We start from the raw sequence: 26,953 nt of genomic DNA, 5'->3' as shown, positions 1-26,953 counted from the left end.
ATCATGGTCTCATTTTTCTCTGTGTTTTGGCAAATTTAAAAATCAATTCAATCATATTGATAAATAATGCATTACCTAGCACCTTTACCTGTAGATTCAATGCCAAGACTTTGTCCCTGAGATCCCTAAGTGTTGACAAGACAGCTGAGAGCTTTCAGGTGACTTTTCCATTCAACCTTTGTAGTTTCTGATGAAGAGATTTAATGAACTATTAACCTTTGTTCCTTTGATAATGAGATTTACTGACCTTTGGAGCATTGTTTCAGATTCCTATGGCAGCTTTCCTCCACTGAGCTAATAAATATAAAACCCATTCCTATAAACTAAAAAGCACAGGCATTGGATTTACAGAAATAAAGAAAATTCAGAAATGTTTTAGTCTATGGGTTAGCAAGCAAGGCCATCACTACTGGGCTGTAAAACCAGAATTACTGAAAATAAATAATATAATGGTGCATTTTTGCTAATAAAATAATCCCTAAGTTTACATTATGATTTCAAGTAAGTATGTCCATAGTATAACCTTCAGTGTTATGCAGAAATACTGAAAATTGTTTTAAGCGTCTCCACACTAATCTATAGTCTGTAGCATAGACGGAAACTGAGTAAAACCTGATTTTCACTGCAGAACTTTGATAGCAGAGCTAAACTCAGCCCTGAGGCCACAAAAAAGACAATATGCCCACATCATACTGGCAATTTTAGGATCTCATTTGATCCAGCAGGTCAGCACAATCCTAAATGCTCTGATGACTAGTGTCACAGGTGGCGCGATTGCTATCACCTGAGGAAAGCCACTCCTGACAGCTCTCCATTTTCTTTCCCCCTGCCATATAACCAGCCTGTCTAGCATGTCCATCCTGTCCCCATGGACCTTTTAACAGTGTGTACTAGAGCTGATTTTTCAGAAGACATCAGAACACCCTAATTTAGTCTTGAATTTAGTTCAGGGTTGAATGTGGCTTTGAACAGTCCCATGGCTTTATGGATTTCTCATCTGTAACCCCTGCCATCTTCAGTCTCCCAGTGAGAAGGCAAGTCCTTTGAGTGCAGGAACTTCCATGTTGTTCTCTACATTTATGCAGTCCTCAGCACTTGAATGGCACGGACAAGGGGATTCCAGGAAATACCATCTCACTATAAAACAAATGTACAGCTTTCTGTACATTTAGAGACAACTTTTAAGCAGTGAAATCCATAGAAATAGAATCTTAGAATCATTTAGGTTGTAAAAGATCATCAAGTCCAGCCATAAACCTAACACTGTCAAGTTCACTGCTAAACCATGTCCTTAAGTGCCACATTTACATGTTTTTTAAATACCTCCAGAGATGCTGATTCCATCACTTCCCTGGGCAACCTCTTCCAGTGCTTGATAATTCTTTGGGTGAAGAAATTTTTCCTAATATCCAATCTCCCCTTCTGGAACTTAAGGCCATTTCCTCTTGTGCTATCACTTGTTACTAGAGAGAAGAGACTGACATCCACCTCACTACAACCTCCTTTCAGGTGCTTGTAGCGAGTGATAAGGTCTCCCCTCAGCCTCTTCTACAGACTAAACAACCTCAGTTCCCTCAGTCACTTTTCAAAGAACTTGTGTTCTAGACACTTCTTCAGCTTTGCTGCCCTTTCAACATGCTCCAGTCCTTCAGTATCTTGTAGTGAGAGCCCCAAATTGATCAGAGTACTCAAGGTGTGGCCTCACCAGTGCTGAGTACAAGGGCACAATCACTTACCTGGTCCTGCTTGTCACATCATTCCTGACACAGGCCAGGATGCTGTTTGACTTTCTTGGCCAGCTGAGCATGCTGCTGGTTAATATTTGGCCAGCTGTTGATCAACACTCTGTCATGGGTTAAATTTAAATTTGGTGCTGGTATTCCAAACCATCCTGCCTCATGCCAGCTTCAAAATGAAAGTACTGGCTGGAACAAAGTATTATGGTTGCTGCTTTTGGGTTCTGGGGTTTGGGTGCTGGCTGTGGGAACCCAAGGGAGTAGTTAATGGGATGTTTAGCTGGCCTTTGCATCGATGTGGGAACCTGGGGGGTGATAAGCGATAATATGCCTTGTTGTACCTTGGAACCATGTGAGAAAGGATGTGAGTATGGAGATAATGAAATTCGGTATCATTGGAGCAGATTGGGAAATGGGGTAAAAAGCCACCTAGAATGAGAGTGTAAACAGTAGGTTTGAGGACTGGTAGGCTGTGGGAAAGGGAAGTGGAACATGTACAGACCTCTCAATTAATAGTGACAGATTCCACAACAAGGGGACATTTGCCTGCCTGTGGCAGTGGCCACCTCTTCACAAACTGGTCTGTCAGCTTGCATTTCAGCTCACTGTGGTGGGAGCAGCAGGATTTGGCCCACTATATTTTTACAACAGTCACAAATGTAACCACAGATGGCTCTTTTCTGCAAGGCTGGTGGCAATACAGGTGGGAGTCAGGTAGCATGCTGGTCTTGGTTTTCTGTTTTATGCTGTTTTTTTTTCCTTTCCTGCATTTCACTGTGCTTTTTCTGTAAGTAGACTAAGCTAAGGTAATTATGCATTGTGATTGTGTCATTTTATATTAAACTCTAATCTTACCTCAACTCTTTATCTCAACCTGGAGTTTTTGCATGTTGCACGAAAACTCACTCCTGTGTTGGGGTGGGGGAAACAGGCAGGTTAAGCCATTTACCATGCATTAACCTGTTACACACCCCCAGGTACTTTTCCACCTGATGCCTTTCCAGCCACTCTTCCCCAAAGCCTGTAGCATTGCACGGGGCTGTTGTAACCCAGGTGAAGGCCCCAGCACTTGTCCTCACTGAATCTCATACAGTTGCCCTTGGCTCATTGATACAGCCTGCCCAGATCTCTATGTAGAGCCTTCCTAACTTTAAGGAGATCAACACCCCTGCTCAGCTTGGTGTCATCTGCATACTTACTGAGGGTGCACTCGATCCCTTTGTCCAGATACTTCATAAAATTATTAAACAGAACAGGCCCCAGTACGAAGCCCTGGGCAACACCACTTACGACAAGCTGCCAGCTGGGTTTAACACCATTCATGACTCTTTGGGCTCAGACATCCAGTTTTTTACCCAGACAAGCCATACGCAGCCAGTTTCTCCAGAACAATGCTGTGGGAAATGGTGTCAAAGGCTTTACTAAAGCCCAAGTAGACAACATCCACAGCCTTTCCTTCACCCACTAAGCAGGTCACCTTGTCATAGAAGGAGACAAGTTAGCCAAGCAGGATCCACCTTTCATAAACTCCTGTTTAATGTACATGCTGTGTGATGGTGCTGAGGATGATCTGCTTCCCTTGCATGGAGGTCAAGCTGTCCCCTGATTCCTCCTTCCAGCCCTTCTTGTAGGTGGGTATCACATTGGCTAACTTGCAGTCAACTGAAATAAATATGCAAACAACAACCTACAAGAATGATCATAATAAAGAATTCATAACTGTTTATGCAGAAGAGTCTTCACACAATAAAGTGCAGAAGAAACCTCTGGAGTATTCAGCTCTTCTAACAACCTACAAAATGCTCCTGCAAATGGCCTAAGCAAACCACAACTGTCAGTGGCCATCTACACAGCATCTTATATCCAATATCAAGTACGTCATAGAATGTTGAGTCACTTAAAACCACAAACTATATCTGTACTGATAAATGAAAAATAAACAGCCAAGGAATGAGCTCAGGCACGGGATTGATCTGTGATTATCTATAGTGCCTCATAACTGTTTTCTTAACAGTTTTGGACCAGCTTTCTCCAAAACAAGTTCTTTTAAATCTTACTTAGAATCATAGAATCATAGAATCAGTCAGGGTTGGAAGGGACCACAAGGCTCATCTAGTTCCAACCCCCCTGCCATGGGCAGGGACAGCTCACATTAGATCAGGCTGGCCAGAGCCTCATCCAGCCTGGCCTTAAACACCTCCAGGGATAAAGCAACTTTGCTTAGGCCAGATTATTGTCTCTTTTTGATTTACAAAATACTGGCTGTGCTGCACAGAAATCATTGCCCAAACCTACTTGTCTCCTTCCTTATCCACACCCATATCTTCCTGGTTTCATTCCTCTGTACTTTTCTACTGCTCAGCTCCTTGCATCTCACTCTGGTTTTCAGCTGAGTGCACATCAACTCTGTTCCTCATAAAGCATCAGGTATCCAAAGTTGCATAGAATCACAAAGCAGGCATTTAAGCAAATTAGCCTCAGGATGTTGGTCATCCTCCAGAAAACTGAGAGGACAAGGTGAAACCATCCTACTCCAGGCTCTGTGAGCCAGGGGGGCCCAAGTTTGCCTGCCCCAGGTCTTTCCAACATCTTCAGTTAGTAGAGAGAGAGGAGGTAATGTCCTGAAAGGTGTCTTTATCCCCCTACAGGGCAAGGCAAGAGCTGATAGGGTTATGCTTGATAAATATAGGTAAATCTTGGTAGGATAGATAGAAGGAACTTGTTAGACATTCAGAAAGACTTTGTTTAATTATTTTGTTATATATCACTGAAAGGAAGAAAATTTGTGTATCATTAAAACAAGCTTGTTGTAGCATTTCATGATACTATTATAAAAAAATGTTTCCCTCTAATGCTGGTTAAAGTAGCTTCCTGGGATTTTAAGCTGGTATCCATTTCCCAGTTCACTGTGTTTACAGACTAGCCTATTATTAGACATGTGCAATGTCTTTTGTGTTTTACTGTACTATGTTTAATTACTTTCTTAAAGAAACAAATGTGGTTTGGTAGATTTACTGCTGAATAAGATAAGTAGAAGACAATTTTAAGAATGATTTGAGGCCTGTTGACTCAATGGCAAAGATTCAATTTTTATATCACTATTGCCTCAGATTTTAAAGAAATGGACTAGGTATGTAAAAAGAGTATTTTTATATTATCTTATTGCAGTATCTTATTTACAAAATTCTTAAATAAAAAGAATTATATATAGAATCACAGAATGCATTGGATTGGAAGGGACCCTCAGAGGTCATTCTGTCCAACCCCTGCACTGAACAGGGACATCTCCAACTAGATCAGACTGCCCAGGGTCCCATCAAGTTTTACCTTGAATGTCTCCAGGGATGGGGTGTCAACTACATCCCTGGACAACCTGTTCCAGTATTTCACCACTCTCGTTGTAAAGAACTTTCTTCTTGTGTCTGACCTAAATCTACCCTGCTCCAGTTTAAAACCATTGCCCTTTGTCCCAGTGCTACAAGTCTTTCTAAACAGTCCTTCCCCAGCCTTCCTGTAGGTCCCTTCCAGATATTGAAATGCAGCTCTAAGATCTCCCAGGAGCCTTCCCTTCTCCAGGCTGAATGGCCCCAACTCTGTCAGCCTGTCCTTGCAGCAGAGGTGCTCCAGCCCTCTGATCATCTTTGTGACCCTCCTCTGCTCCAGCAGGTCCAAGTCCTTCAATAATACAATAATATAGTAGCCTGTTTTGAAAGCTGTAGACACATAATGAGATTTTTATCTTTGTTGATAAACAGTGAAATACTGTATTTCATGCTCTTGGTCTGTAGGACCAAACTATGCACCTCCCATCGGATTTTCAGATGTATTAGATATTCAGATGTTCATATACAGCACATTTCAAAATAGTACCATGCCAATTAAGTGTTACAGAGCAGCCAGACCTTTCTGAAAATCTCTCAAATAACTGTACTTTTTCTCAAAGCAATGTGAATGCTGCCATCTAGCTATACAGTAACAGTGTATCTTTAGTCCAGTTCTGCTAAGACACAAACGTTTTCAGTTTGGAAGAGAGCGGAACAGAGATAAAGAATTCCAGTTGCATTTCCGTTAATTAAAAAAGGCACAGGCATAATCTGTTATTTAGAAAAATATTACAATATTATAAACTACTATCTGACAGCAAACAAGATAAGAACAGGGTTAAAATTATTGCATCTGATGGTGAACAAGCTATTCCCTGTGAATGACTTCCCTTACAAATGCAGGATTTTCTTTTTCAAAGGTTTATATGCCTCCAGTTGAATGGGGTAACTAACAAAGTTTACCCCATATTTGAGAACTGAACCACATATTTGAGAATCGAAGTCTAGATCCTCTTTCCACTTTGAGATTCGACTACCAAAGGCCAAGATTTCTACAAAACACTTTGCCTAGCAAGTATCTGTTATTATGTTTGATTCATGAATTGTTTGTAACCTGTTTATAGACTGTCAGTTGAACATTCAGTATTCAAGTGTGCACTTTCTGAGTTCTGCCATTGGCCATACGGATGCACTGTCAGAATTGTATCATTGCACTGTCAAGACGTTAATCCATCAAGCATCCTACTCAATACCTCTTTTGGTAACCAAAGAACCAAGAGACTGAAGACTCATGCACAGGACTTGCCCTGATACTGAAAAGATCATGGATGGTCTCAGCACCTAGACTTGGGAACCAGAACTGGTTTCCACAGACTACTTCCACATTTCATACAAAGCATTACAGAGCTGTGCAGAACCTGAATGTTTCTTGGGATTACTCAGAGGATAAAAGGAATCATTTTGGTTGAGCTCCTACACATCATTTTGAGAAGCTTGTATCTCAAAACAAATTGAGGCATCACTCCTGTCACTTTCTTTTCTAGGCAGGGAAATCTGATTTGATTACATGATAGAAATGTCACCTAGTTAAACACAGACTCTCATTTTGAAGTCTAAAGCAATCCACTTCTCACCTGTGTAATACCTAAGTCTATGCAATCTAACACACACACAGTGGGACTCCGAGTAGAAAGTGAAACCTATCCAAAGAAAGGCATACCTTAAACATAAAAAGTTAACATCTACATAAGCAGATGTCTTTTAGCTAGTATTTCTTATACTCTTACCAATTCATAGCTAGTATTCATATACTCTTACCAAATGAGATGCACAGTATGACATATATGCCTGCACGCGACCAGTTCACTGAATTATCTACTCCAAAAACTGGCCAATACCAAATTCATCAAAGGAAGATGCAAGAAAACGTGTTTTTACTTACAGAATAACAGCCCTCAGACCCATTTTAATTCAAGTGGAGAGCAGTGTGAATCTCAAATTGTGGAGAGCTGAGACCACAAGAAGACAAGCCAGCACTGCCACAGGCAGGGCCGCAGATTACCTCACCTAAATCATTAGGAAAATAGTTGTTCTTTCACATCACCTGTAGCAAAATCTTGGTGATAGTTGTTCTTACATACAGTATATATATAGTGTATACTGTATAGTGCCTAACTTTGCCAATATATTTTTTTGAATAACACAGTTTGAAGTTTGGGTATATATGCTTTTGTGTACACATGTACTCTTACACATACAGAGAGCTGAATGAAAGTTACAGCTTCTTATTAAAAGACTAGCTAAATCAAATTACCAACTCAGATTATGACAAATGACAAACCAATTCTGGCCACTGAAAAACAACAGAAAAAACAATGCTTGATATCACTAGGGTTATATATTTTTTTTTTGTTTTACACGTTAGTGTAAAACCATGAAAGCCAGAAGACAAACCACAAGTTATCTTTTGTCTTTCCAGAGAAATGAATCTATGGTGAAGTGAAATTATCAAGTAGTCATCTGTTTCTTCCAAACACCAAGAGCATTTAAAAAAATGTTTAAATATGGATAGAACATGAGATGCACTGCTTCCTAATTCTGTATTTTCAATTCTGCATTTTTAGTCTCCTGTGTAGCCAGTCTCCCCCTCCCCCCAAAAAAAAACCAACAACAGCAAAACCCCAGGAAAATTGCATCATTCAGCATTATTAATTGTATAAAAGTTCACTCCCAGACCTGTGAAGTGTAAAGTCCTTACCCTTGAATGATCTCTCTTTTTTTGACAGCTGCATATTTCCACCTTTGTCATTAAGTGGAAAATTATATTCAGCACCTCCACTACTTTCCACAGCCTGACTGTATGTCAAACTGCTACTGCAAATATCTGATTTAAACTCTGTAAGACCAGCTTGGAGCTTTTATGGAGCAAGGCATCCTTTAATCAGCGCCGGACACAAAGTATGCGCATACTGAGGAGGAGCTTGTTACATCATTATAAAACACACATCAAAACATACTCAGTGCTTTTCTGATAAATCATTAATGTATTCATTAGCCTTTCAGAGCTCATGCTAATATATGCAAATGTATGTTCCATATGCACACTCCCATCCTCTAGTGGTCTTCAGGGGCCTTTAGGGGTCTTCAGGGCTCTCCCATCATTTTTCTCACTGTGTCCGTTACTTGAATCCAAGATTCACACATGCTCATTACAGAACACTTCATTGCTTGTAAAACTCTCTGTTCTTCCTTATCACCAAAGACAACTTACTTCACAGTTTACCACCTTCCTTCTGTGATTTCATCACCTTATCTTAGGCCTGCATTTCTGCATCACAAGGATGTTCCCTTCAGTTGTTTCTATATTATCTCAACAATGGTTACCAGTTGTAGGCTTCTTAATAAGCACTACTTGTTTCATTATCCTTTTTAATTCATATTCTACTTAAAAACCATTCTGGGAAATATGAAGCTGCTATGTATAAAGTGACCTCTAGTCCAAGTGCCACAAAGGGTATGATGGAATGCTCCGCAGCATTTGAATTTATGCCACAACAATGTTGTTCCTGGGGCAGGGAGTGGCAGCAGACCATGTCCTTTTTTCCTGATCAAGTCGGGAGAAGACAGACCACAATCAGTACTTATAGAATCACAGAATGGTCTGGGTTGGAAGGGACCTCCAAAGGTCATCTAGTCCAACTCCCTCTGCAGTAAGCCCTGTATCCTCAACTAGATCAGGCTGCCCAGAGGCATGTCAAGCCTCACTTTGAATATCTCCAGGGATGGTGCCCCAACCACCTTCCTGGGCAACCTGCTCCAGTGTTCCATCACCCTCATGGTAAAGAACCTGTTCCTAACAACCAATCTAAATCTGCTCTTTTCTAGTTTGAAGCCATTGCTCCTCATCCTATCACTAAAGGGCTTTATAAAGCCTCTCTCCATTCTTCTTGTAGGCCCCCTTCAGGTATTGGAAGGTCACTATCAAGTTTCCCCAGAGCGTCCTCCAGGCTGAACAACCCCACCTGTCTTCAAGCAGAGGTGCTTCAAAGCCCTGATCATTTTCGTGGCCCTTTTCTGGATCCACTCCATCAGGTCTATGTCCTTGCTATATCGATGCCTACAGACCTACAATACTCCAGGTGAGGTCTCACCAGAGAAAAGTGGCAGAATCGCCTCTCTGGTTGTGCTGACAGTGCATCTTTTGATGCAGCCCAGGATGTGATTTGCCTTCTGGGCTGCAAGTGCACACTGACTGCTCATTTCCAGCTTCTCGTCCATCAGCACCCCTAAGTCTTTTTCCACAAGACTGCTTTCTGTCACCGCATTCTCTTTAATTAACTAAGCTGTTAAAGATTCAGATCATCAAGCTGTTACAACTACGCAGGATCGTTGTCCCAACTCCAAACCCGCAGCCGCCCCTTGCTACGAAGCTCTCAGCCCGCCGCGCAACTGCCCCAGCCTCGGCCCGCTGAAGAGCACGCTAATGCACCGCCGCTTTCCTCCGCACCAACATGACTCGGCCCGGGCCGATCTGAATCGATCCTCCCCTTGCCCGCACTCCTGCCGGGTTCTCGGTGACGTCCCTGCCCACGTGCCAACAGCCCCGCCCCCTATCGCCTGACCCGGGAGGCGGTGGCGTAGGCGCGCCGGGGCTGGATTAGGTGAGCGCAGTTGCGAGGTTGGGTGTTTCCGGGCTGGCAGAGGCTCCCTGCGGAGCCGTGGAGTGCGGGTCTTCCCGGCGGGCTGCGGCGAAGGGGCTAGTTCGCCCGGTCAGCGCAGGGCGGAGGTAGCTGCGTGAGCGGCCCTGGGCAGGGCCTGGTGGGGATGGTGGTGACAGTGCCGACAGTGCCCAGGTGTCTCGTATCTTCGCACTGCAGAGAGGTCCGAGGCTGGCCCCGCTCCTCCGCGGAGCGGTCAGGCGGACCCCGGCGGAACAGGGAACCCACTACCCTGGGGCTCCGCGGGGCGAGCGGTGCTCAGGGGGTATGGAAGTGTGGCCTCAGCAATGGGAGCTCTAATGTCACGGAGAACCGAGGGGACAGCGGGGAGGGGTGTGATCAGGCCAGTTCAAGTAGGCATGATAATAATATTTTTAATGTATCATTATGGAACTGCTTGTCGAAATACTTAGGAAAACTGCGCCTTCTGTTTTGCCTTTTTTTTTTTTTTGAAAGATTCGTGTCAGACAGTCTGGGCCTGAGTTGGTTGGATATGGAAAAAATCTGTTGGCAGTGATCAGAAGCTGGTAGGCGCAAAGCTAATGACAAAGTATTAAATTGCAATCTTGCGTAACGCTAATTTTTCTGTGTGTGATGGTTTGGGGGGAATTTCAGCTCACACTGACACACTGTGATGTCATTAGACTTTTCGGTCACAGAATGGTAGTGACTGTACTTCAGTGTTGTGAAAAATGTAATTGTGGACAGCACAGCTGCCTGGTGAAGGGAGTTATCAGCCCTACAGTTTTTTTTACTTTCGTTTGTAGAGAGTGCTAAGTAGGCACAGAAGCTCTAAAACCTCTGTGATGAGAGCGTGGAAATACTGAGGAGTCAGGAAGAAGTCTGCTTATTTGGATAAAATGTGCTTGAGACAGCAGTAGTATCAAGATAAAGAAAGTCAGACAGGGTGGCTAGTGAATGTAGATGCGGGGGATGCCAATCAGGGAAGATGGTGTAGGTTGAAATGTCAGAAGATAGTGTGCTAAGTCTTCAGTAATTTTGAGAGTAAGAATTACCATGTTAGTTCAGATGATTGACTTTCTCTTTTGTCTAGTCTTTGATATTATCTAGCCTTAAGTGAGAAAAAGCAGTAGGCCACCACTTAATGAAAAATGCAAGGGCTACTTTAAACAGACTAATTTTAATAAAACCCATAGATCTATCAACTAGTACCTGGCTTGTATTAGTTCTGATCTTTCCTTGACAGTTACTAATACTTCCTTAATTGCACTTCCCCTGAAGAATAAAGCTTAAACAATTCTATCTGCTAGGGAGCTCTTCATTTTCATTTATACATTAGCAGCTGATAGAAAAACAGTTGTCATACAGGAAGAGCTCTTGGATTTAGAGTTTTTTGGGGTTTGTGTGTTTTTTTTCTCCCTTTCACCCCTGAGGTTTCAAAAATAGTTGGAAAGAATGTCTTATCTCTGTCAGTCAGGATATTTAATCCTCTTAATAAGCTTTAGGCTTCATGTTTACCTTCTGGCAGCAAGATCTGCTATTGAGCTGGTTTGGGGTTTTTAATACACATTATTTTTTAATGACATGGGGTGTGCTGCCTCAGAGGAAGGATGGTCAGGTAGCAGAGATGTTAGTTTACAATATCTAATTGAACTCCTGTTTTCCTGTTGCACTTTAGTCTTCCCCTGTTGAGTCACTTAAAACCACAAACTATATCTGTACTGATAAATGAAAAATAAACAGCCAAGGAATGAGCTCAGGCACGGGATTGATCTGTGATTATCTATAGTGCCTCGTAACTTTTCATAGTAGTTTTGGACTAGCTTTCTCTAAATCTTACTTAGCACCATGTAGTACAGATCTGGGCCAATCTACTAGCTATAGGACCAAAAGCTTGTTTGTGGCACTCACATATTTTGTAAAATATACTTTGCCATTCATTCCAGCTTTAAAACAAAGGAAATCAGGCTCTGCATTGTGTAGAATTGGATTCCAGATAAATATTAAAACATGAGGGGACTTAAATATGGTATTAAGAGCATATACTGAAATGTAACATTGACCAAGAATCTTTCTTGCATATGATCCTATTGCTACTTAAATGTTCTGTTTCAGAGAATGTATTTCTTCTTGTGAGGAAGCAATCCAGCTGGCTTGTTTAGTTTATACCATCTATTATTCTGTATTAATTTTAATAAATTAATAATTAAATTCAGCTCTTCAGGCTGACTTTTAGTTACCTTGTGTTAAAGTTAAAATCTACCATTAACTCCTTCCTCCATTTCCAAATGCTTTGCTATGCAAATCCATAGTTTGGTGGTAACGATGCTGTACTTAGGATGTTTCAAGCAGTGAAAGATGAGCTGTAATGCTTCCATTCTTCTGAACTGCTGAGCCAGCTTTTATACCTCTACCATGCACTGGTGCCATGGATGCAACAATGGTGCTGACATCTCTGTTTCCTTACAGACCTTTTCTAGTGTCAGTAAAGACTGAGCTTTAGCAAGAACAGTGGTGTTGACAGCATGGCGAGCATACAGTGAATAGTAAATTAATTCGCTGTTAAGGTGAAATGTAGCTATGACTTTAGGATTTTACTTTACATTGCATTCCAAGATCTTTTAGTTTAGTTTCTCTGTTTTTATTGAAGTACAGAAATAATATTTTCCAGATACTATATTTGTGTATATATATTTGCCTTATTTATAACTAGACTAAAGCAAAAAGAGACATTAAATAAACTGAAATGCAGATTTTAAAATTTTATTAAAAGTTTGGATTTCAATATCTCTTTTCTTCTTTCCTGATCTACTTTCTTCTTTTCATCCAGTACATTTATAGAGATTAATCCAGTCTCTTAGTCTTCTCTTTAGGGAAGAGAAAAGCAAATGATTCTCCAGAAAAAAACAGTAACCATCTGCACACCTTTCCTGTTCTGGAGCAACTTTCCTGAGTGTAGCTCAGTGTTGTATGAGGTCTCACCAGTGCTGTGTACAGTGGCATCACAGCTTCTCTGTGTGTGTAATGGAAGTATTTTTACTTTGGGAATTTGTATTTTACTTTCCCCCATGCTTTCAGTAACTTGCTGTTGTTGTCTACCATATAGCAGAGAATCATTGGGGTTTTTGAACAGTATGTGCTGTCATTTTTATATATTGTTCCATTTTTGTTGTCCATGATTATTATTGTAGTATAATACCGTGATTTTTCTGAATTGGCAATGCCTCTCAACACCATAAGCAAAAGATGTTGCTGGAATTTTTTACATTGTATGCTATAAACATGACCTTAGTCCAAGAAAGATTTGTATTTGCTTGACCCATACTGAAGGCTGCATTTGCTTGACCCATACTGAAGGCTGCATTCAGTTAAAACTGTGATTTTTGCATGTCTTAAGAGTTCAGATAAACTGATTGGATTATTTTTTAGTTTTCTGTTTCTGAAATATACATGATGCAGTTTGAGGAATTCATTCCAAAATAGACATAGAATCTATGACATCCACGGTGATGCCCCAATGACAGGACTAGGGGCGATGGGTGGAAGTTGAGGCATAGGAAGTTCCATGTAAACATAAGGAAATATTTTTCACTGTGAGGGTGATGGAACACTGGAACAGGCTGCCCAGGGGGGTTGTGGAGTCTCTTTCTCTGGAGATATTCAACACCTGTCTGAATGCATTCCTGTGTGTAGGTGATCCTGCTCTGGCACGGGGTTGGACTAGATGATCCTTCAAGTTCCCTTCCAACCCCTAATATTCTGTGATTCTGTGACCTTTTGTACATACTGATTTTTTTCAAGTTTTTGTCATCTAGGGAGTAAGGAAGGAAAACAGTTGTCTTTCTCACTTTATAAACACTGTAAAGGAAATTATTAATTCCCTGGGTTTGTTTTGTAAAGCACAGATTTAAACATTCAGAGTATTTCCTCCTATTTCTGTGTTGATGGTAGTTGAAGTTTGCAAGATTTATTTAAATCTGCTGAGTGCTTTCCCTTAAATTATTTAAGTAAAAATGTACTGAGTTTGTAAGTTCAGCCTTTATTTAAATAGACAAAATGTTAAATAATTTTTTTAATACTTGAGGGAATTTTTTTAATACTATCAAAAGTAAAGCTAGATTATAATTTTTTTTTTTTTTACTCCACTGCTTGCTGCTGATCTTGATACTTTTTACGATGGAAAGTTTAATATTAGGTGCATCCATATTATTCTGATGTTTAATGAATACATGCCAGTGAGGTAACTAGATGTGACGGTTATAGATTTCTTGCTGTCTTGGGATCGTGTATTCTACATATGAAGGTTAATAGAAGATAACCACAACATGTGACATTGTATTAAGCAACTAGATAGCTTTCTACTAATACATGCAGTATGGTCATCATTAAAAACCAATCAGAAGGCATTTTGTTCTAAGGTAAATTTTGTATGGCTTTATCTATGAAAATTCTTACTAATATTTATTCCAATTTGCAGTAATGGAACAACTTCAGGATCCAGTTGTGCAAGAAGATGAAAATATTAAAGCTATTAATGAAGAGTACAGAAAGGCCTTTATATTTGTCAATAAAGGACTGAATACAGATGAGCTGGGTCAGAAGGAAGAGGCACGAAGTTACTATAAGCAAGGGCTTGACCACTTGCTCCGAGGACTCAGCATTCCATCACAGGGCCCTGCATGTGTAGGGTCTCAGTGGGAGTCTGCCAGGCAAATGCAACAGAAGATGAGGGAGACCCTCCAAAATGTTTATGCTCGACTTGGCCTTCTGGAGCAAAACACTCCACCAGTACAAGCAAGTCCTGCTGTGATGGATGCCCCTGCTGGGGAGCCCAAGTTGTACCCATCCATTCCTTCCAAAGAAAAGCCAGAAAGACCCCCAGCCCCCAATTCTCTGGTTATACCAAGTCAACCACCTGCAGCAGATGGAAGTGTTGCAGCTGTGAGCCAGGGGCCAATTCCAGCTATGAGTCCATCGTCTGCAAAACCTCTTTGTCCTCCAAATGAAGCACCTCCTGCTTATACTCCTCAAGCTACCAATGGCCATTTTACTGTGTCTTACGGCACAGACTCTGGGGAGTTTTCTTCTGTGGGTGAGGACTACTACAGCAAGTGTACTCAGCCACCTCCCCTTCACAACCTGGGAGTGGATGTAGATGAGCTGATCTTGATTCCTCAAGGAGTACAGATATTCTTTGTGACTCCTGATGGGCAAGTTAGTGCCCCTTCATATCCTGGATATCTACGCATTGTGAAGTTCTTGGATACAGATGGTGAGACAGCCCAGAATCTTCCACCTGCTTTTCTTCAGGTAACAGGAAAATTATTTTCTCCTTTAATTACATTTTAAGAACTGTCATAAAATGTTAAAGGGAATCTCTTTAAGATTTTGTTCTTCTGAGCCTAAATCTGTGTGCTAATAGGAAGGATGTTACAGCTGTTGGATAAATGGTTTTCAGCAAATACCAACTTCTATGACTTTTTCTCCAAAAATCACCATTGTGTCTTACTACAGTTGTTGAGTGCTGACTGTTCTGGTGACTTCTGTTTTCTAAAGGAGTTGACTATACATGTCTTTTCATTTCATAAAATCAGCTTCCCTTTTCTTCACACAGAGAAGACGTGTTGATTTGCCTACCGTAACATGTCAGTGTAAAACCGGGTTGCACACAACCCACTTCAGTTTCAACTAGTGATAATGTATTGCAGTTAGGACAACTGATTAATTTCAGGGCCCATAGTAAACCATACTCAGAACTACAAAAACAGAAGATGGAGCATTTGGGTTTTTTCAGTCCATGCTTGCTTCTTGTGGGCATTTTCTGAGATATACGTTGTGTTTCTGGTCTGTTTTCTGACTTTGAATCTTCTTGTTGCTGCTAAGATTGACTGTTGGAAGTCTCAGCAGCGAAGGTGAAACTTGGAGGAACAAGCCAGAAACTACTTCCTGGTTTGGGGTCTGCTGGTTCACTTCCACCTGTGTTTAGCGGTCTTCAACAGTCAGCAACAGTCATATGTTCTCTTTAACCTGTCACATAAACCTGTCCTGAGATCTACAGGCAGTTAAAGGCACTGTGATTCCTGTTTTGTTTGGTAGTGCTTTTCATTGGGCCTCAAGACTGGACCTCAGTTAAGAGGCTCCCAGCTTGAATTGTAGTCCTGTGAAAAAGGAGTATTTGCTCTGTATTAGACTGACAGAGCTAATCAAGAATGGTATTTCCGCAGTCATGGGGGTGTTTTGTGTTGTGGTTTTATTTTGCTTTTGTTTTTTTGCTTGCTGATTGGTTTTTGTTTTGTTTTTCTCAAGATGGCATAAGGCATTTTTTATTTATATTACTAAACCTAATGGAAATCAAGTTTGTGGTGCTTATGTTTTGCCCATCTTTTTAAAAGGATCCTGTAATTCCTTGATGTACTTATATTTTCTAGGTTTGTGACTGGTTGTATCCTCTGTGTAACCAGTCTCCTGTTCTGTGCTGCAATACTGGAGTCTACATGTTCCCTGACACAATATCCCAGATACCAGGGTCTTACGTGGGAGTAGTGCTGTCTTCAGAACTTCCAGCAGCTGACAGAGAGCTGTTTGAGGATCTCTTAAAACAGATGTCTGACCTTCGAATCCAGGTACATTTCTGGTCTTCCTTTTTTTAAACCAATAAGGAAAGATGTAAATGATCCATTATATTCTCCCATCTACACTTAGTTGTATAAAACTTTAAAGCCCTTTGTCATGCTTGTTAAGCTCACCAGCGAGAAATAGATAAACCAAGATAAAACAACCTAGTAATGAAACTGTAAACCTTGTGACCTGGAAGGACAGAAATTTAAAAATACTGAATTGTAAGTACAAAGAGGAATCGGAGAACATTTTGTATATTTTCTCTATTTTTCCAAAAGATAACATGGCACCCAAAATTTAAACTTTGGGTTTTGGAGAAAGCACATTTTTTTTTTTCATCTGTGTGCACACACAGAGGCACTGTCTGTGTAGTTTTGATGATAGCATTCCTGGAATCATAGAATCAAGAAGGCTGGAAGAGACCTCAAAGATCGAGTCCAACCTGTCACCCTAAACCTCATGACTATCTAAACCATGGCACCAAGTGCCACGTCCAATCCCCTCTTGAACACCTCCAGGGATGGTGACTCCACCACCTCCCTGGGCAGCACATTCCAATGGCCAACCACTCTCTCTGTGAAGAACTTTCTCCTCACCTCCAGCCTAAACCTCCCCTGCTGCAGCTTGAGACTGTGTCCTCTTGTTCTGCTGCTGGTTGCAAATATGTTTACAGTTCAGAAATCACAGAATCACAGAAACATTCTGGTTGGAAAAGACCTTCAAGATCACCAAGTCCAACTGATAATCCTACTCTACAAAGTTCACCCCTAAACCATATCCCTAAGCACCAGATCCAAATGACCTTTAAACACATCCAGGGTTGGTGACTCAACCACCTCCCTGGGTAGCACATTCCAATGCCTGACCACTCTTGCTGTGAAATTTTTTTTCCTGATGTCCAGTCTAATCCTACCCAGTCATAGCTTGAGGCCATTCCCTCTTGTTCTGTCACTAATTATCTGTAAGAAGAGACCAGCACCAGCCTCTCCACAATGTCTTTTCAGGTTGTTGTAGAGAGCCATGAGGTCTCCCCTCAGCCTCCTCTTTTCCAAACTAAACATCCCCAGCTCCCTCAGTCAGATTTATTTTCCAGGCTCTTCACCAGCTTCATTGCTCTCCTCTGCACTCGCTCCAGCATCTTGACATCTCTCTTGTATTGAGGTGCCCAAAACTGGACTCAATACTTGAGATGTGGCCTCACCAGTGCTGAGTACAAGGGGACAATCACCTTCCTACTCCTGCTGGACACAGCATTTCTAATACAAGCCAGGATGCCACTGGCTTTCTTGTCCACCTGGGCACATTGCTTGCTGATATTCATTTGCTTGTCTATTAGAACTCCCAGATCCCTTTCTGCCAGACAGCTTTCCAGCCACACTTCCCCAAGCCTGTAGTGTTGCTTGGGGTTATTGTGGCCCAAGAGCAGGACCTGACATTTGGCCTTGTTGAAGTTCATCCCATTAACATTGGCCCACCAATGCAGTCTATCCAAGTCCCTCTGTACAGCCTCCCTACCCTCATGCAGATCAACACTCCCATCTATCTTGGTGTCATCTGCAAACTTATGACCACATACTCTGTTTTCATCAAGGTCATCAATAAAGATGTTAAACAGAAGTGGTCCAAACACTGAGCCCTGAGAAACACGATTTGTGACTGGCCACCAGCTGGATTTAACTCCAGCTCTTAACCCATTTCAGAGAAGACCTATGAAAATACTGTGTGCCCTAGAAATCTGCCTTCAAATTTGATCTCAAAACTGATAAATCTACTGCCTTGCTGCAGTAAAACACTTACAGAGAAAATAGACAAAACACCATAGTCTATGAAAGGTGCAATAAGATACAATGTCTGGAAACAAGACAAAAAAATGTTACTGTAAGTGCACTGAGCATCATTTCGGAAAGAATGGTAATTAATAATTACTGAAAAGCTCATAGCAAGATTCTGTCTTCACAAAAGATTAAAACCTTGTTGAATCACCAAGGTGTGAATAATGTAGTGATGATGTAGCAGCTTGCAACATGCCATATGGGTGGAATCTTTATGGCATAAATCTTCTTGAGTTCAGTGGGGAATTTCACTAGCATAGGAGGCCACTAATTTTTACTTAAAAGGGAAAAGTACTACAGAATTATGTGATGTTTGAGTGCAGGACTTAACTGGATAAAATTCTGTCCTCTTTCCTATGTAGAAGTAGTTCAAATTTGATATCTCATTAGATCCTTATTGTCCTAAAATTCCATGTTTTTGTTAATGTTCCCTGATACAATGTCACAGGTGCCAGGATCCCATGAGAGAGTAGGGTTATCTTCACAGCTCCCAGCAACTGAGAGAGCGCATTTTGAAGATAAATTTAAACAGATGTCTGTCCACAAAGTCCAGGTAAATTCCAGGACAGTATAGTAAAAACCAAATAAAACTGTCACTAAAATACATGTTAGAACTGCTGAGATTCCAGGCTCTATTCAGCAGCCATGTATTCTATGCCATGTTGGCTTGTTTGGTGTTTTTTTTTGTTTTGTTTTTTATTGGGGTTTTTGTTTGGTTGGTTGGATTTTTGGTTGGTTTGTTGTCTTTTTGTTAAGAGCTGAGTCGATTACTGCAGCCTACCACATTCTGCAGATTGGCAGATTTCTGGAGTTTTAAAAGCTAATATAACACAATATTTCAAAGCCTAGTCTGATGGCCATTTATTGTGTCTATTTTACATAGTATTCATGAGGATCTAATTAACATTTGTAGTTATTGTAGTTATACCACTAAGTCACCTTTATTAGATAATCTATTTCTGCTCATTAGTATAGTCCTTAGAAGCCTTGACTGTCCTTCTACATAGTGACCCAAACTGTGGGTCACTGAACTAAATTACATGTGGAACATTGGTTTGTTTTTTATTTGGATTTTCTTTGTTTTGATTTTTAGCTATAGCTGTATATTAAGTTTATTTCTCCAGCCCAGCCCTGAAAGTGTTTTGGTCACATGCTGAAGATACTAATTGAATGTGAGATTCCATACTGCTAAGCAGCAACTGATGATACAGAATATACCAGTTATACATTTTTAACCTCTTGGGTAGAAATCTTCTAAGTCTTAATCTACTCTTTCCTGTTAATGTTGGTTTGGTTTTGTTTTACTACAACAGTCATCTTTGTGCAATATTCTGCTTTTATTTCCAGTAAATATATCAGGGGAATCTAAGATTTCTTTAAAATAACAAATATTATTCTATATTGTGTATTTTGTTTTGCTCATAGCTTCTATGAACTCTTCCAAACTAAACTAAAATGTTTTTCCTTCTATCATTAACTAGCAGTGTTTTCAATCACTGAATTCTTGTTTGGTTGGTTGGCTGTTTTTCAATTTACATGGGAAAAGGCCTAAAAATAGAATCCTAACAAAACCCCCAAATCTATTACACATTTTTTGCTTTCTGTAATTAAAGTTTAATTATACATTTTCTATGAATCATGTAAAGTGATACTGCACTTCTTAGAAACATTAACCACAGTATGGTGGGGGTTGCTGTGTTTGAGTAATAACATCTACTCCAGAAACTCCTATTGTGTTTGACATGAAATCATACAGAACCTATCCACCCAACTTTAAATGAGGAGCAGTATCATACACAGCTTGATGTCTTCCTTGGCTGTGCCAGTCTGAAAAAGCAACAGCACATAGAATGAAATATCTTCTTTATTTTTAAATTTGGGAGGGAAAGATGAGGAGCAAACCAGAACAGCTGCATTCTTCTAGTGCAGCTGGATTCTGTGGCCGAAGACTGCAGTTCTTGCAGTTCCTGTACTGAGTAACAGAGCTGACTTCCCTCTGAGAAGATAAAAAGGACAGATGGACAAGTCTCTTTCTTGCTATTTAACTTGTACTGTAACTTTTTCCTATTTACCTGCTTGACTATATGGCCATAATGGCAAGCAAATCTTTTCATTGTAACTGGATGAAGAAAGCGTACACAAAATGCTGAGCTGTGTGGTGAGCTTTTTTGAATGCACAGCACTTCTGTGAAGAAGTAATTGAATCAGAGTTTTCCCTTGAGTTTCTGTGTACTCACCCAAGGAATACACAACATGAACATTATTTGATAACAGATCTGTATGATCTAAACCAGAAATCCTGATGGTAAGTTGTGAATAGATTCTCAAATGTTTTCTTTCTCTTGTTAGCCTCCTGAAGCCTCTAGTGATGCAGTTAACTTGCCTCAGACTGTACATATCCAACCACAACCTGAAGGAGCAGAAAATCAAAAAGAGTTACCAGAATGGAGTGAGAAAGTTGCCCATGGAATCCTGACAGGTACTGTTGCAATAAGAGGATTGTGTTGAATGTAAGTCTCTGTATAACATTTAAACAGTATTTCCACCTAAATTCACAGATTGCATCTGGTTGGAAGGAACCCTCAAATGTCATCTTGTCCAGCCCACCTGCAGCAAGCAGGGATGCCTCCAACTAATTCAGGCTGCCCAGAGCTACATCAAGTCTGATCTTGAATGTCTCCAGGAATGGGACCTCAACCACAGCCCTGGGCAACCTGTTCCAGTATTTTATCACTCATTGTGAAGAAATCTATCTTGCTCCAGTTTAAAACCATTGCCCCGCATCCTATCACTACAAGCTCTTCTAAACAGTCTTTCCCCAGCCTTCCTCTGAGTCCCCTTCAGACACTGGAATGTAGTTATCAGGTCTCCCTGGTATAAGGTCAGCCTGTCATTATAGGAGAAGTGCACCAGCCCTCTGATCATCTTTGTGGCCCTCCTCTGAGTGGTCTGTAATAGTTGTTTGCCAGTTACAGTTGTGATCACCGGGAGGATACATTGATGAGCAGAATTTAACTCCATTGCCAACAGCCATGTTCAGTGCAAACAGATTAGGCTCCTCATTTTACAGTATGTTAGAATATCACCCCTGTGACTCAAAACCCTATGATAAAACAATTTTATTCCGTATGAGCAGTTACATTAAGGCAGGCGTCCATTGTGATTTCTGCACATAAACAGTTTCTTCTCCTCTGAGAACTGGAGAGACACTGGAACAGGTTGCCCAAGGAGGCGGTAGAAGCCCCATCCCTGGAAGTTTTTAAGACCAGACTGGATGTGGCTTTGAGCAACCTGATCTGGTGGGAGGTATCCCTGCCCATGGCAGGGGTTTGGAACTAGATGATCCTTGAGGTCTCTTCCAACCCTAACAATTCTATGATTCTATGAACCTCTGCAATATACTAGTGATCACAACCTGCTTGTATTAAATAGGAATCTGGTTAGAGATATAAAGGGTTGGGTTGTTTGGAATGTTAATAGCATTGAGATGTGGAGTTCTGTAACTTCTGACCTAGCTGGGGCTTGAATATCTATTAAGAAGCTTCTAAAAGCTTATGTTTGGATGAGAGCTGACTTATTTAATAAAGTGAATTGAAAATATGTGGGTAGGGTAGGAGCAGGAATCACTGCAGGAATTCACGCTGGCTCATTCAGGGAAGAGTATAATTGCAGACTGTAATCAGGAATGTTTCTAAAGTCAGTGTTGCAGAGAAAGAGGAAGAAAACCTGCAGGAATCATAGTCTGTAAAATTGTACATTCCAAGAAGAACATTTTTTGCCTTGAAGGTGCATCTTGGGTGAGCTGGGGCCTTATAAAAGGAGCAGAGTATACTGGTAAAGCTATCCACAAAGGAGCTTCTAAACTGCGAGAACACATTCAACCAGAAGAAAAACCTCTGGAAGTCAACCCAACTGTAGCAAAGGGACTTCACGTAGCAAAACAGGCTACTGGAGGAGCTGTGAAAGTCAGCCAATTCTTAGGTAAAACTTCCCATCTCGCTACATATTATATTTTTGCCTTAAATAATAATTTTGCCTTTGTAAAATGAAAACTAGTTTCTTGAGCCAATGGACTAGAGGAGTAACCTGACCTGATGAAATACAGAGATCAATAGTTTGTGCCCAGTTACCTCTGTGAGAGCTATGGTTTAGGATTAATATTTATTACAGTCTTGATGCCTGTTTTTCTTCCCTAAAATAACCACCTGTACAGTCTTTAAGTGTGGCATGCTTTTTTAAGTTTTAGACAGTTAATGCAAAGCGGTGACATTCTTAAATTGATAAGTATATATTTTAAAGGTAGTGTTATCTCTGGCTGCCAACATACTGTACCACACACAGAACTGAAACAAGTCCAGTAGACTGTATAAACTGTGTATGTGTTTCTTCTGAAGTGCTTTTTAGTCATAAGGCCAACTTTACTCATTTCTTTGGAACTGGGGCTGTGCGGAATCTGAAAAATAAGGCTGCTTCTGTATTAGTTTGGTACTTGTGTGAATTAAAAGGTCTGTCTTTCAAATAAGCGTATTTAAATAGAAGCAACACTTAAGACTTCAGTGAAGCTTAGTTTTAATTAGGAATAAGGAGTTTTAAAGAAAAATGTTCTGTGTTCTTGCTAAATAATCTGTATATTACTGTTTTATGGTAGTTGAGGGAGTATGTTCTATAGCAAGCTGTGTTGGAAAGGAGCTGGCACCACACGTGAAGAAGCATGGCAGCAAATTAGTTCCAGAATCCCTTAAGAAAGATAAAGATGGCAAATCTACTTTCGATGGTGCTCTGGTGGTAGCAGCAAGTGGAGTTCAAGGTAATAAAAATGCCTTATACTTTTTAATTGCATGCTTTTCAATGCTATGTACTCACAGAAGCTGTTCATTTTTACAGGATTTTCAACAGTGTGGCAAGGTTTAGAAAGTGCAGCGAAGTGCATTGCTAAAAGTGTTTCAACTGAAACTGTAAAAACTGTCAAACACAAGTAAGTTACGTTATTTATTGGTTTCATCCTCTACAGCATATTGTCATTGTGTTTGAATAGTGCCAAAAAAAAAAAACCCACTTACGAAAGTGCAGGGAAGCTGACAGAAATACCTGCTTTGCATCAATTACGCAGCACGTGATAAGCTGCTAAGTGCACAGTAATGAGCATCTCCTGTAAGTAAAAATATGAAATGAAATTATTGTGGTAAGTGTATTTTTTTTAGCTCTTTTGGAGAAGTATTAAAGCTTCAGGCTGTGTTACAAATAATGTTCAGATTTATATTTTTTGTTCTACAGTATAATGTCATGAAAAAAGTTACTGGTTTAAACCTCTCAGCTCTGATTCTGAATTTATGTAAACTTAGCTAAATTTAAGAAAAATGGAAGAACTTCATCTGTCATCAAATCTGACTAAAGCAAGGAGGTACAAAAAAGAAAATTGTGTAAGGATATCTAAGGCACAAATAGCAGTAATACAATAGCCTTGACTTGCAAAATACAGTTGTTATTAGAAAAAGCTAATAAAGGTAGTAACATTTGGGATTTAAGATGATGGAAAAAGCCAAAGTTGAGTGCTTGTACTGGGAGATGTAAGCAAAAGCCTGTAGTTTCAATGGAATTGGTGGTAAGTAGCAAAAGAGGTGTTGAAAAGGATTGCTGAAACTGCATATGAGCTACTGGCTTGTGTTATCTTCCACACAAGAACATTAAACAGGTTGGCATTCAGGGTTGTGTTGTGATACACTTTAAATAGAAGGCTGGATAGGGGTGTTCTAGTCAGTGGTGCTTTACTGCTAATATTCTTTTTCAGTAGGAACATCAGGATGCGTTGTACTGGTACTTTGCATTCATTCACATTACTGTTTTTGTTTTAGATATAAAAATATGAAATGTGGAGATCAGCAGCCAGCAGCCACTCAGAGTGAAAAACAATAAGTAATTACATGTTACAGTTACTTAAAATTGAAAATATTTGCTTATGTGATCTTTAAAATTTATCTACATAAATGTATTGAAATCCTACATAGCATCTCTTTGGAAGCTGTTTTTTTGTTTCAGTGAGAAAATAGTTTAGTGATAAAGCTAAATTCTGCTTAGTGGAAACAGAATTAAAGGGGCATCGTCATGGCATCCCTAAATCAACAAAAAAATCACCTGAACCTTAGCTGCAATACCTCTGTGGTTGGAATTACGAGGAGATGATCATTGTATGCACATGTTGATCAGTACTGTGGTACAACAGAGCTTCAGAAGTAATATTTCTACCAAAGTACTATGCTGCTACCTTAGTGGATTTCTAAAGATTTAAAAAACTGCAGTGTCTACATCTGCCAAACTTTTTCCTTTAAAACAAAAAAAGTTACAAATCATGCAATTGAAACAGTGTAACTGTATTGGTTAAGATACAGCCTTACTTTAAATAAGGTTATCTATTTTACTGACATTATGAAGCATATTGGTATTTCTGAAGAGTAATCCATCTCATAGAGGAGCAGCCCTTACTCAAATGTCTTGGTAATGTCTAATTTTAATATCTAGACATGGTAATGCATTAATTTTTGCTCTCAAAAGAATTAATTATGAATCTACAAAACTGCTGTCTTTCTTAAGGTATGGAGAGGATGCTGGCGATGCTACAGACAACGCTATGAATTCTGCAATCAATCTTGGTATGACAGCATTTAACATCGAAAATATGGGTATCAAAGCTGTTGTAAAGAGAACTGCAAAGGAAACAGGCCATGCTGTGTTAGATGAATATAAAGTATTGGATAATGAGAAGAAGGATAAAAGAAAGCAGTAATATACTTTTCAAAGCCTTACATTACAGGTGAAACTTCCTACTTAGAAGTAACTACATTGCTAATTTACAATTAACTTTAACAAAAGTTAAATTAACATAAATAACACTGTACTTTTCAAGCAACTGTTACTTAATTGAAAATGTAAATGTAGGGAGAGCATTTGTAGATGGAAAAATGAGGTTGATTTAAGTCCTTGATCGGTATCGAACAAGGTTTTTAAACAACTGGATCAGGTGTTTACACAATTGGAAGGATATGTTTGCAGTTAATAAGCTTGCCTCTAAGCACTTTTTCAAAATATAATATGGAGTAATAAATTAATATAGAAATACTATTGTGAATATTTTTCTAATACTTTATACTTTTCAAGAAGGTGGTGATATAGAATAATAGATTAATAGTTTTGGTTTTTAACTAGCCTTAAGAGTTAGTTTTACTAAAACAACCTTGTTTTATTTATTATGCACTACTATAAAGGATCTTTGTGTTTCATTGATTTGTGGAGACTTTCTCTTTTCAGTTACCAAAAAGCTAATCATATCCAAAGTTTGTTAGAAGAAATGAAAGATGAACCTCAGGTAACTAGGTGTTTATTCCCTTATTTTTTTTTTCATCCAGCATATAAGAAAACCAAAGATACCAAACATTTCTTCTAAAAGAGTATTCACAACTCTAGAGAGATGTATTTTCCCATTTACTCCATAAGAAATATATGAAAAATTATTTTAAATTCAGACTTTTATGTAAAGAAGAAAAGTATTTTTTTCATAAATTATTTTTCTCAAAAAACATCTTATAGAAGACACTAGGAACATCTGTGCATTCTGTACTTCAGCCAATCCAGAAAGATTCAGAGTATGTATCATGGCCTTCTAAAGGAAGACATTGTGTTTGCTTCAATGAGTAGTTCTAACAGTCAGCATCTTTATTCATGAAATTCATAGTTGCACAAGGTATGCCTTTTAAAGGGTATGAAGACAAGAGCTTTTAATGGAGTGATGTATGTGGAATAGAGTAGGCATAACTCTAGGTTTTTCATCCCATTCCTAGTGCACTGTGAAGAATCCTTGAGACTTTTTTTTTTTGACACTGCTACTTACTTAACAGCTCATTGGGTTTAAAGCTGCTACACATTCCAACATTGGCTGGACCTGAGGCAAACACACCACCATCAATTTCCAGCTTATCACCATTCCATGTAAATGGTTGATAGCAAGTGATGGCATCAGAGTCAAGAAAGACAATAATGTGTATTAGATTGGTAATAGGTGCACATGTTGTGATAGCTACTGTAGGTGTGTACTTGGGTGAGAAATGTGAAACAGAGGATCTAACCACTTGAAGTGTAACTTTGATTTATGGAAATAAAGATGAAATGAAAATTGGTCAGTCTGTGCTTGGCCTTTCTATGTTGTGAAACTATTGTACAGATGTGTGAGTGTAAAGACTAGGACTTCTGAAGTAATAGAAGCATTGAGGTCTGTCTATGACAGAAATGAGCTCATTAAATAAGAGTTTCAAATATTTCAAACTTAATGACTATTCCAACAATTTCTGTTACACAGCCATACTTGAAGCCTGATGGCCCAGACAGTTTTCCAGCAACTTTTCCCGGTTATCCAATCTATACCTCAGTAGTTTGGCTATAAAGCTAGTATGGGAGGCTATATCAAAGTCCTTGGTAAAGCCAAACTATACAGCATGCACCAGTTTCCCCTGGCCGAGAGCTAGTCCTCACTATCGAATTACTGGTGCTACAAAACTAACCACTTCTTCGTAAAAAAATAATTTGTCATAATCCAAGTATTTGTTTGTCAGCAACTGGTCTACCTTGCTTTTAAACTATTTATTGCCTTCACATAATCTGAAGATACATACTTAAGTATAAAATTGTTTTCAAACCATATTGTGGTGTCGACCGAGTTTCATACATTTTCTTACTAAATGTTTCAATCTCAAAAATTACATTAAAAGCCTTAAAGC

The 26,953-nt window shown here is 39.7% G+C and overlaps 1 protein-coding gene across 1 annotated transcript; it reads left to right on the top strand.

Moving 5' to 3' along the window:
* Positions 1–14,217: 14,217 nt before the first annotated feature.
* SPART (spartin) lies at positions 14,218–25,274 on the top strand. Its single transcript, XM_054382158.1, has 8 exons — positions 14,218–15,048; positions 16,167–16,361; positions 18,637–18,741; positions 20,538–20,667; positions 21,975–22,169; positions 22,837–22,995; positions 23,073–23,163; positions 24,777–25,274. The coding sequence occupies exons 1-8, from the start codon at positions 14,218–14,220 to the stop codon at positions 24,967–24,969; spliced, it is 1,899 nt and encodes a 632-aa protein (XP_054238133.1). The 3' UTR covers positions 24,970–25,274.
* The last annotated feature ends 1,679 nt before the right edge of the window (positions 25,275–26,953 follow it).

The sequence above is a fragment of the Indicator indicator genome, chromosome 1 (assembly GCF_027791375.1).
Source record: "Indicator indicator isolate 239-I01 chromosome 1, UM_Iind_1.1, whole genome shotgun sequence".
NCBI lineage: Eukaryota > Metazoa > Chordata > Aves > Piciformes > Indicatoridae > Indicator > Indicator indicator.
Note: the sequence above shows the minus strand (reverse complement) of the source record. Positions and strands in the feature narration are given on the sequence as shown.

Bases quoted from the DNA above. Each gene is read 5' to 3' on its own strand.
- SPART (XM_054382158.1), top strand. From the start codon at position 14,218: ATGGAACAACTTCAGGATCCAGTTGTGCAAGAAGATGAAAATATTAAA. The intron at 15,049-16,166 runs GTAACAGGAAAA...TATATTTTCTAG, and splicing joins TTCCACCTGCTTTTCTTCAG to GTTTGTGACTGGTTGTATCC. The intron at 23,164-24,776 runs GTAAGTTACGTT...GTCTTTCTTAAG, and splicing joins GTAAAAACTGTCAAACACAA to GTATGGAGAGGATGCTGGCG.